General features: G+C 44.1%; 1 protein-coding gene across 1 annotated transcript in view; it reads right to left on the bottom strand.

Annotated features, from left to right (window-relative positions):
* Positions 1 to 11,625, bottom strand: part of ARHGAP24 (Rho GTPase activating protein 24) — a 71,284-nt gene extending 59,659 nt beyond the window's left edge. Inside the window, 1 exon segment of the mRNA XM_032223732.1 lies at positions 10,417 to 11,625. Within this exon segment, the coding sequence (XP_032079623.1) occupies positions 10,417 to 10,534 (118 nt within the window). The 5' untranslated portion in view covers positions 10,535 to 11,625.
* Positions 11,626 to 12,269: the final 644 nt, after the last annotated feature.

Raw genomic sequence — 12,269 nt, 5'->3', positions numbered from 1 at the left:
CATAACTATGAACCAGTGGCCAAGATCTGAATTTTGATCATGTGACCATGTGAATGCTGCAGTGGTTGTGAAGTATGAAAAATAGTCATGTCGCTTTTTTCAATGCCGCTGTAACCAGAAGTGGGTTGCTCCCGGTTGCTCCGCCCACCCACCCACCTGGATGCTTCTGCGCATGCGCAGAAGCATCAAGCACGAACGAGCACGAGCGAACTGGTAGCGCCGGGATTTGCAACCCACCTCTGCCTTGAACGGTTGCTAAATGAACTGTTATATTCAAGGACCTCATATACTAACAAAGGACTGCAAATTGTACCCGAGTAAATTCCTTGGGGTTGATCTGCAAAAATTAACCTGTTCCTTTTATTTACGGCACACTTCTAATCTAGTACTTTTGATAGTTTTATCCCAACATAATATATATTTATTTATATCACCAGCCAAGTTTTTAAGATTGCTTCCAGCTCTGATGGGAGAGAGAGATATATCTGGTGCAGTCGTGCAATGAATGTACTGACAATTCTGTGCTTTGACCTTCCTTTAATATAGGCAAAGGGAGCTGTTCTCATTAATGGCTAATGCATGATTCAAAAGGCCCGATTCCTTTGTTGAATCATGTAGGATGATAAACAGCTGACAATCCTATTTTCTTATGAATGTCCTGGGCAGATAATTTAAAAAAAACAACAACAAAAAACGGAAGGAGTTTGGAACTCATTAACGGCAAATTGAAGCATTTTTTTTTCTCAAGTTCTGAACATTCCAGGAACTTTTGCAAAAAGTGGAGAATAATAAAAGCCGAGAGCTGGCCAATTCTGGACTGTTCCACTAATGGGTACACTGGCAATGGGCCCAGGAGCAATGGAGAATGACTGCAGGTGGGGACTGCTGGAGAAAGAGTCACAGAACTGCCTTGGGGTTTTCCTAGTCCAACCCGCTGCTTGAGCCACCTACCATTCAGTCTTGCCAGTTAGGGGTAAGTTAATTAAGTTAACCCAATTACCGGCAAGTTGACAAAAAGTATAGTTTCAGTCACTTATTCTACGTCCTCCCTAAACTGCTTTTGAAAGCCACCTCTGCCATGAGCAACTAGCCTTTTGGAGCCTAGAGGCCAGATATCACTTTTAACAAATTAAGAGAGTTGGAAGGGACCTTGTAGGTCATGTAGTCCAACCCCCTGCCCAAGCAGGAAACCCTACACCATTTCCGACAGATGGCAGTCCAGTCTCTTCTTCTTCTTGAAAGCTTCCAGTGACAACTTCTGAAGGCAACTTCTGTTCCATGGGTTGATTGCTCTCACTGTCAGAAAATTCCTTCTTATTTGCAGGTTGAATCTCTCCTTGTTCAGTTCACATACATTATTCCTTGTCTGGCCTTTGGGTGCTTTGGAAAATAGCTTGACTTCCCTCCTCTCTGTGGCAGCCCCTCAAATATTGGAACACTACTATCATCTCTCCCCTGGTCCTTCTCTTCACCAGACTAGCCATGCCCAGTTCCTGTAACCGTTCATTGTATGTTTCAGTCTCCATCCTCCTAATCATCTTGGCTGCTTATTTCTGCATTCTTTCTAGAGTCTCAACATCTTTTTATAGTGTGGGGGCCAAAACTGGATGCAGTACGCTAAGTGTGGTCTTACTTTATAGTGTGCATGCATTATTGAGTGAAAGGCTACATTTCAGTTAGTGGTTAATGAAAAACCCCCCACCCCCCACACGCATACAAAAGGATCAAGGGAATTTTTTTTCTCAGTTGTTTTTTTTTTTAATTGAATTTTTTTGGAAAAAAAGGCTTTTACAAATATTTACCTCCCCTCCCCCCCCCCCCACCCGAACCCCCCCCCAACCTTCCCCCCCCCCGACTTCCCAGAACAAATACAGGGTATAAATCTTTGAGAAAGTTGTTCTAAAATAAACTTTAAAAAAAGTTAGTATCATCTTCATTTGAGCTTTAACTCCTCTTTTGTTAGGCTAACTCTAAACAGATTATCATTCCTTGCTTCTTCAGTCATAAACTATCTGGAATTTCTTAGTCCCGTATTTATTTTGAATATAGTCAATCCATCTTCTCCACTCCAGTTTATTTCTCATTTGAGTGGTCTTTGAGATATGCTGATATAAAATCAAGGGATTTTAAGGGAGTGAATGACACTGGATAAGGTTCCAAGGAAATCCAAAGGTAAGATAGCATAAGATAGAAAGAGGGGATCCAACTCAATTTCTCTTGAAACACGTAAACAGAATAACGGAATAGAAGGGACCTTGGAAGTCTTCTAGTTTAGCCCATGATCAACTAGGACATCCTATACCATTCTGGGAAAATTGCTGTCCAATCTCTTCTGTAAACTTCCAACGATGCAGTGCTCACAACTTCTGGAGGCAAACCATTCCAGTGATTAATTATTTTCACTGTTAAGGAATCTCTCTTTAGTTCTAGATTTGGTCTCTCATGTCAATGACCTCCTACAGCCATCTGTCAGTGAAAAGGAAAGCCGGGGTGGGGGCGTGCACGGCCTGCCCAGGCCCCGTTTTTGGCCTGGATGGCCTACTGAAGCCATCTGCCAGCGAAAACAGCCTGGGCTCCATTTTTGCTGGCAGAGGCACTGTAGGCCAGTCCTTCGCTGTTTCCAGGGTGATCCTGCAGACCAGATCTAAGCCCCAATGGGTCAGATCCGGCCAGCGGGCCTTGAGTTTGATACCCATGACCTTTACCTATGATGGCGAACCTATGGCATGAGCTGTCTCTGCAGGCATGCGAGCCGTCGCCCCAGCCAGCTCCACTGTGCATGCGTGCATGCCTCCTGCCTGCTGACTGATTTTTGGGTCTCCGCTGTGTATCCGTAGGGGCGGGGCGCATGCGGGAGACACACATGCATGCTTTGGGGTGGGGGTGGGGGTTGCACGTGCATGCGCAGGGGTGAGGGAGGGAGCAGGGGGTGCAGTGTGCGGCGTATCCCCCATGCCCTGTTTTTGGTCCCAGAGAGGCCTGCTAGGCTCTAAATGGGGTGCAGGGGAGGTGTTGAGTGTGCATGCATGGGGGGAGTGCAGGGGGCACGCGTGCTTTCGGCACGTGACAAAAAAAGGTTAGCCATCACTGACCTACACCATTTTGTCTACACTCTTTGCAAAACTGGACAAAGCTGGCCTGGGAAAGAAAACACTGCTAACCATCAAAGAAAGAGGAAAAGAGGAGAAAGTTAAGGTGAACTGAGAAAGAGGAAGAGGAGAACATGAGAAAGAGATAGGCACACAAGAGAGAAAGGCAGAGTTGAGAACATGGGGGGAATTGTATCCCCAAAGTATTTGAATGTCGTGACCTGACAAATGTGCGCACGCCAAAAGCGTGCCGACAAAACCGCGACGTCATCAACACGCCCACAACAGCGCGCCGACAGAAGAGCGATTTAAGTTAAGGTAAGGGTTAGGTTCAGGGTTAGTTTTAGGGTTAGTTTTAGGGTTACTTTCAGGGTTAGATTCAGGGTTAGGTTTAGGGTTAGGTTTAGAGCGCGCTTTTGTCGGCGCGCTGTTGTCGGCGTGCTTCTGCGCTCATTCGTCGGTGCGATTTAGAACTCGCGGTTTTATCGCTGCGGTTTCGTCGAGTGCGCATTTGTCGGGGAACCTTTGAATTTATGCTTTCTGTTATGAAGACATCTGTCAAACGGAATCTTTCCTAGTTTTCAATTTCTCCATATTGAGCAAGCTTAAGTATATTTCCATTTTGCTTTGGGAATCGGCTATAAAAGGCACGAAAAAAATCTCAAATAGAGGACACTTTGGGGGGGGGGGAATCTGAACCCAAGGAGCTGATTTTGAATAGATGAAGATAGGCATCTAATTATGCAATCAGACAAGCTTAAGTTCACCGTTGGCTCACTAACATGTTGGATTTCATGGACATACGAGCCGCACGGTTATCAAGCATTCAAGCTGCAGTATTGGCTTTCTACAGACCGTTGGCGTGCTCTTTTCAGAGGATTGAGGAAACCCATTAAAGAAATGTAAGAAAACACAGATCTGTCAGCTCGGGACCTGTCCGCCAGGAAAAACGTCTAGATTAGTTTTCAGCTTTGTGTAAACATTTTGTACGACGGTCGGTCTTATTTGGGAGACCTGCTGTTGAACAGGAGTTTCCCAGATGGTAACTGGTAGAAGTCCGCAGCTAGGATGCTACTTAGTGCGCAGAATTGGCACCACGTGACATCAGTGCTGAAAAAGCTGCTTGTGCAAATGTTCAGCTGCTGGCTAATTGTTTTCTGTGATCAATTTGAGACATTGATTTTAATCTTCAAAGCTCTGAGCAGCTATGACCTGTCTTCATAGGGGACGGCCCGTCTCACTATGAAGCTGTTCAATTATTACGCCTGGACAAAAAGAAAAACAGCCTTTTTTTTTGAAGATGTTGCCATTTCAGAAGCCCTTATCAATAAAGGGGAATATTTGTAGCTTCAAGGTTGATATGAGGAGTCCCTGACGTTCCCGGAGCTTGGTGGTTTTTCCGGCCGACGTTTCATTACCAAGCTAGGTAACGTCATCAGTGCTAGAGCTAGTCTGAGTAATGAAATGGTCTGCAAGGAAACAAGCAAGCTCAGAGAGCACCAAGGACCGCCCCCCCCCGAAATACTTATGCCAGGCATAAAGAGGCATTATATACACTGGTGGGATTCAACCTGTGGAACAACCAGTCCATTGAGCGCGCATAATGCATTTAAAACTCCTGCCTGCTGGAAATAAGTACCTCCTGCTCTACCCGCATGTGAGGGAGCAGATAGTTAATTTAGGAATAAATTTTTTTGGGGGGGGGAAGCCAATTACAAAAGATTCGGAGGAGAGAAAAAAATCACATCCAGTCCAAGGATAGACTGAGTCTAAAAGCTGGGAGGAGCTACCAGAGCAGGTATGACATCACAGATTGAGACTCGTCCGATTGGATACTGGACGGAGTTAACCCATTCCTGGATGCTATCTCCACCAACTATGGAGAAACTTACCTTCTACTGCAGCCCCAGTGAGTAAAACGGCTGAGGCGCAGCAATCCGCTCTGCCGCGCCTATCAGCTAGGCTTCAAACAAAGGAAATATAGGTCTATAGCGCAGGGGTGGGAGGCACCCCTGATTATCAGTGATTGTCGGAGCTACTGATTTACCTGAACCGGTCGGAACCAGCTGAATCCCACCCGATTATATATTTCCTTCAGACCAGTGGTGGGATTCAACCAGTTCGCACCTATTCGGGAGAACCGGTTGGTAACTTTCTAAGCAGTTCAGAACTGATTGTTGGAAGAAATCTCATTTTTTTTTTCCACTTTACAGGGCTAATCCTGTAAGGAAGGCAGGAAGGAAACATTCTGGTGTTGTTTCTAGCCTATCTTGATTGCTGCTTACAGAAACTGCCTCTCTGGTGAACCCTTATTACATTGTAACAGCTAAGGTGAAGCACCCACGGACCTGAGTGATTGAGTTGGCCACGCCCACCCACAGTCACATGACCACCGAGCCCCACCTACCCAGATGGTCATTAGGGCAGAGAACCGGTTGTTAAATTATTTGAATCCCACCACTGCTTCAGACCTACAATTGCCCCCTACTCTCTCGATAGTCCTTGTTCGGTTTATCATCTAAAGTTACGAGAGCTTCAAACTGAGTGAAACAAGGGCTTGTGCAGGCTGAACTCATCCCATATATCTTCACTACTTGCCAATCCCATATTCTCCTAGATCGGTGATGGCGAACCTATGGCACGCATGCCAGAGGTGGCACAGAGCTCTCTCTGCTGGCACATGCGCCGCTGCCCCAGGTCAAATCTCCATGGTGTTTCTTTTGTGAGCTTCTGTTACCCTGCAAATGACGAAACAGAAGCATATGAAAAAAATCTTACCTCTTGCCATGCTGCCGGTATTGGGATGCCCTGCGTATGCACACATTCATGCATGTCTGTGCATGCACGCATGTCAGTGCATGCGTGTGCACATTTGCACACCTTTCAGTTGGGCATGTGTGCGCGCAATTTGGGCAATCAGTGTCTAAAAGGTTCGCAATCACTGTCCTAGATGTCCATTCTTTCACCTTGAAAGTTTGAAGGAAAATTGCACTTTCATTGATCTGGGTTCAAGCACTGGTACTCCTCGGCTTACGGACACAACTGAGCCTGGGATTTCTGTTGCTCAGTGAAACATTTGTGAACATTTGTTTTGCTCCACGCTATGACCTTCCTTGCCATAGTTGCGAAGTGAATATCTGCAGTGGTTAATCAGTTGGGAACACCGTCGTTAAGTGAATCTGGCTTCCCCATTGTCTTTGCTGGTCAGAAGGTCGCAAAAGGGGAGCATATGACCCCGGGACACTGCAGCCCGTCATAAATATGAGTCAGTTGTCAAGCGCCCGAATTTTGATCGCATGACTGTGAGGATGCCACAATGGCCATTAAGTGTGGAAAATGGCCATGCCGCTTTTCTTAGTGCTGTTGTAACTTTGGTCACTAAATGAGGCTTGTAAGTCAAGGGCTACGTGTATGTGAGCAAAAATCCAAACAAGACAAGATTTCTTAAAGTACAATTGTATTTAAATAAATCCAAGGCCTTCATTAGGTCTGCCTATAGCCTCCATTGTGGCTGAAGGCAACATGAAGTGAGATGGGTAGACAGGGATAGAATGTGCAATCCCATTAAACAGACATAAGTAACATATAAAAATAGGTTGGTTGGTCTGTCTGTCTGTCTGTCTATCATCTATCTATCTATCTATCTATCTATCTATCTATCTATCTATCTATCTATCTATCTATCTATCTATCTAAATGGCTATCTGTGTGTGTGTGTGTGTGTGTGTGTGTGTGTGTGTGTGTGTTCCAGCATAACTCTGGAACGCCTTGAGCAATTTCAACCACACTTGGTACACAGATTACTTACCCTCTGGAAAAAATACTGTGGGGGGTAAGACACCCTTAACATCCCTCAGGGTGTGTTCTGTAAGAGCCTGTTGTGCCTTAAAATGGATTCTACCGTACTGCCTTAAAATGCCTTCTACTGTACAGCGCTGTGGAGTTGCCGTGGTAACGGTTTCACAGTACTCCAGAAGGGAGCTCCCTCTGGAATGGGGGGAAATCCAACATTAGAAATTGCGGCAACGTTCATGGAAGGAGGATTGGGATAAATAAATACCCCGGCAGCCCCGGTTATCAGCTAAGTTAAAAATAAATAAAGTCTGCCTTCTAAACCAGGCAAAAGGGGGTGTCTTGGCTATTTTTCTAAAGCAGAAAGGAGCCAAATATTACATCTCGGTAATGCGTTTAACAGAGGACAGTTGAATGTGTATATTCCTGTTTCCCTTGGATTCTAATTTTACTGATGTTTTGTTTGTTTCAGCTATTCGTCTGTAAATTTGTAAGGAAAAAAAACCCTCATTGCTGCATTTTACCATTTGCAATTTTGTACTCTTTCTAATGGTGTTTTTTGGGGGAAAATCGCTAATGTTATACTTTTGTAAATATTTCCACACACTGTATTTAATGAATATTTTTTTTCCCTGAAACATGGTTTGCCTTGCAGATGCTATTAAATTTTGAACAGTGAGTATTTCAACACGCATATGTACTACTCAACTTCAAGAGCAAAACCTCATTCAGGCTGAACTATTTTTTAAATAATTCTTCCGTTTAGCTTTCAGTTTAAGACTTAAATGGTAGATTTTTTTGCTTTTAATACTTTATTTTTTGATTTGGGTGGATATGCAGTAACTGTGAAAGCTTTTTCTTTGGGTAGAGGGATGGTATAAAAAAACAAAACCACATTCCAAAATATTGAATTCTCTCGCCCAGCAGACAATCATATTCACTAGAAAATAAATTAAACAACTTTCCCCAAGCTTAAGTCCCATGGTGTCAGAAAAACGTAACCTGGTCTCTATTTATTCTTTGCTACTGGGCTAATATTTATAGTTTCCAATCATTTACTTATTTATTTTGTGGATGCCATTAAAAACGTTTGCTGATCCTCATGTAGACAAATAGTAGAACATGAGTATCTCCTGAACTGATATTTGTGAATAAAAAGATATTTTTAAAAACTAACTTAAATGTTAAGGATCGTGGGAGATCATCAAATTCTGGGACATTTAAGCACAACGAACTTCAGGGAAACCAAGAAAAGTCTTAAGATTTGGCCATTTTATGAGACAATAGGTTTTTTAAAAGATATTTAGTTTGATGGACATGTTACAGTTCACCAGCAAGATTCTTTGTAAACTACAACTAATGGTCTGATGCTTTTTTTGATCACTGCTCTAGATAGTGATAGAGATCTAGATCTAGATCTATCTATCTCTATCATCCTCCATCCATCCATCCTCCATCCCATCCATCCATCCATCCATCCATCATCATCATCTATCTATCTCTTGTTCTATCTGGGGTTAAAAGCTCCTGATCTGTTCTTTCATAAAAAGTCTAGAATACTGAATACCATCACACCTCCTCTTCTTATGTCTTAACAAGAGTGCACAAGAGAGGATTCTTGATATTGTATCTGTTCTGGATATGAATTCAGGAAGGCTGAATGGTCATTTCTTGGTCTTGCTCATTGCTTTGATCCTCAAATTCTCTGCTTGCTCTTTGCTTCAAAGCTTGCTGAGAAATGAGATATTTAATTCTGACTGAATCAGATGTGGCAGATGAAATGCCATATTTTTTTTTTGTTCAGTAGGAGCTCTGATGTTCAGTTTTGACCTAAAATTTATCACAGCTGAGCTGAGATGGCCCTGTTGCTCCAATTTTCACTATCTGGGTTAGAATCAGTTGAGGGAGTGGTCTGTGTATCTCCAGCAATATTATCCACATGCTTGAAATGAATTCAATTGAAGAAATCTACCCTCAATGGAATCTTCTAGTTCTATAGCGTGCTTCAAGATGTCATTGGAGATGAATTTGGGGGCTCCTTTGTAGGAAAAACTAAAGTTTAAATTCCCCCAGAAGCAAATGGTTTGTCAAAGACTACCCACCTATTTCATATCTCCATTGAAGTCTCACTGAATTTTGCCTAGAGAATTTTTTTAAAATGAGAAATATAAAAGGATGTCAGGAATGTTGAGATCATTTATTAAATTTCTGGAAAGTGACAGAAAGAAAGGTCTATACTTAAAAAAAACATTTACAACAAGAAAGCTTCTTAAAGAGTTCACTGCAATTGTATATAATCCCAAGACTTGCATTATAGCCAACATGGATACATGTTTTACCCCATGTTAAATACATCTAAGAAATGACAGATACACATGACACAATCCCTTGGCAACTTGGTCAACACCATAGGGTGAAACTTTGAAAATGTCTTTCTGTCCATGATTTCTCCCATTTCTCCCAAGTTTCCCAATGGAAATAAACTGAATGACACAACCAGAAGGCTAACAATAAAGGGATGGCTGAATTTCTCGTGACCCAAGATAAGATCTTATTTCTTGAGTCTTATCTCAGATCTGTACAGTAAAGATATTTAGTGTCTTAAGTCCCCTCCTACCTACCCACCCCCAAAGCACACTGCCCCTTTTTATATTAATGCCTGTATTTCAAGACTTTGTGCCAAAGAACATATTGCCTCCAGAAATAAAGGAGTCATTAACTGTCACAGGTAAGTAAGGGGAATGCAATTAAAACTAAACGGTCTGAAAATACTGGATCTTAAGGGAATTGGTAGACAGTATGTGCTTGGTCTTATGCCCTAGTTCTGAGTGCCGTTGGGTTAGCCAACTGGATCAATCCTGGGGGAAAATTCTTTCCTATCTTTTTCAAAACTAACACGATCCTGCCCTTCCCCTCAGTAACACGTTTCTGCACTTCCACCAACAGCGGCTGTGTTACACACACATGCATGCACACATGCCCAGGGAAAATCCGATGCATTGATTAGAAGTGTAATAATTAAGCAAAGGGGGGTGGAACGATCAGAATGAAAAGGGTTGTGGGTTTTTGTTTTTGCACCAGGGAAAGGTAAAAAAAGAAAGAAACGAGGTTTAGAAAGCATGCAAGCAAACTCACAAGAGCCAAATGTGAACAGAAGGGACACTGGAACTGCAAATCTCCCGCAGCACAATCCTTTTCAGACACAAATGGCTCTCTGCTTTTTAAGCTCTACCGCTGGCCATTTCTTCCCTCTTGGATGGAAAGCAGTGTGCCCTTGATGCCCGAGCGATTTTATAGTTCCCCTGCGCTGGGATTTTAAACCCTTTTGGTTTCCCCTGGTGGGTCTGGAGGAAAGAGGATGGCGACTCTTGCGGCATAAAACTTCACCTGCGAGGTGAAATAAAACTTAAACCTGGCAAATCTTTTGATCGCTTCGCCTCCTTTTGTTTCTGGATTGGTTATGAAAGGGCATTTCTGCTCTCTCTTACACCCCGGAGCCCTTTCTGGAAAGGAAAAGAAGGAAAAGTCTACCTACCTTTTCGGAAGCTAAAACATCGCTTAATCCTCCTGTAAGTAGTTTTGGGAACAAAAGGAGAAGATGCCAGGGTACCTGAGGAGGCACGGACCCCCGTATTCCTGTCTTCAGGCATCATGCGGGCCTCAGAAAGAGTTGCTAGCCCAAAGCAGATGTCAACTGTCTACTTTGGGATGTCATGGTGCCATCAGTCATTCTTATCTGCTACTGTTTTTCGTCTTCTCATCTCCACTCCTGAGTATCTCAGACGGGTGGATGTTCTCCGCCTTGGCTGAACGTGGCGATGGCACACTTTCAAGGGGGAGAAAAAAGGGGGGGGAGTTTGTCCCTTCCCTTCTTTGCTAGTGGTTTTCGGAGGGCTTCGTTTCACTCTTTTCGCTCCTAGTTTTATTTCCCGTGGAAGGGTCGCAATGCCCTACCGCCTTGATGAAAAAGAAATCTCAGCCCTCGTTGTTCGTGGAAGGTACCACGCAGGGTGGCTTCGTGGCACGTTTTCCCCAAACCGTGCCTCTTCCCCCTGGAACTGTACAGGTGGAGCAACTGGGAAAGGGGGTGGGGGGTGGCAGCAGAGACTTCGGTGCGAAAGGTCAGCAAACAGCAGTGCGTAAATGGAAGATGAGAACAATAGCCAAAAGGACACCCCCCCCCCCCGCAAAGAATTGTGTTGAAGGCTCCTGGGATGGTTCCTTTTTTAAAAAATCTCTGTAAAGAGGGGACGAAAATCACGACAGCATCTCCCAAAGGCTCCCCTTGTCCATTAGAGATGCGCTTCAAAGAGCTGCTTCTCTCTCTCTCACACACACACACCCCTTAATTATTATGCAAGAAAATGCTCTCCCTTCAGTTAGTCTGGATGATTTCTTGCCTTCCTCTCTCTTTCTCCTCGGCTCTTGTGGCAAAGGCACCAGGCTCGGAAAAATCCGCACACCACCTTCAAGTTCCTCGGTGGATTGGCTGAAGCCCGCACGCCTCTTCCAGGGGATGTCACTGCCAAGCGTTTTCTCCCCCGTCCAACTAGTCTCAACGGAAGGCTTTGAAAGGCTGCTGCGGCTGTTTTCAACCGCTGTTTTTGCTTTCTGCTCCCGCCTGCTGTAAGCGCTGTGGCAGGTGCGAGCTAAACAATATCAAGCAGGCATAAGCGGAGCCGAGGAGGCTCGGCAATGTTGATTTCTAAAAAAATGTTGACTTTGACTTGACTTCAAAGAAATGTCACGTGTGTGTGTGTGTGTGTGTGTGTGGCAGTTTTAAGAGCCCCTTTGCTTCTGGCAGAGGCGGCACACTCTACCGCCCCCCCCCGCCTGTCCCATTAATCTTTCCTGCTCCGGGGGTCCCCTTCAGTTCCACCCTACGTGGACTTTCATGCTGTGTAATCAAAGCTTGTTTTCCCTCCTATCAAGAGCAGGAGCAAAAAAAGTCACCTTCTAAATCTAATTAGGAAAGAATTTAATTCACCAGAAAGATTCAGGAGGGAGCGAACTGGAATTCTTGCCAATGCTGTTAAAGGCTGTTTTTGGTATCTCCTTTGTCCTCACAACCCTCCACAAACAATTATTTTGCAGAGGGTTTCTTCCCCTCCCGCCCCCCCGCGCTGGTACAAGTTAACATCACAGTTTAATAAACCGGTTAATAATTTGCAGAGCTCCTACCCTGTGAGCAATTGCGTTTGCACTAGGGCTGCCAGAAGGCCAACCCCAAATATTAGGGTTTTACCAAAGGGCACCGATGCATTTTCTTCCCCCAACTGTTCAGAAACATGTTTTTCGTTCCAGCGAGATGGGATGATGGATGCAAATCTTGAAATGCACATGCAGAATAATTATTCTTCTTCTTCTTCTCTTCTTCTTCTTCTTCTT

Source organism: Thamnophis elegans, chromosome 9, assembly GCF_009769535.1.
Source record: "Thamnophis elegans isolate rThaEle1 chromosome 9, rThaEle1.pri, whole genome shotgun sequence".
Taxonomy (NCBI): Eukaryota; Metazoa; Chordata; class Lepidosauria; order Squamata; family Colubridae; genus Thamnophis; species Thamnophis elegans.
The sequence above is the reverse complement of the archived record's forward strand: the minus strand, read 5'-3'. Positions and strand labels throughout refer to the sequence as shown.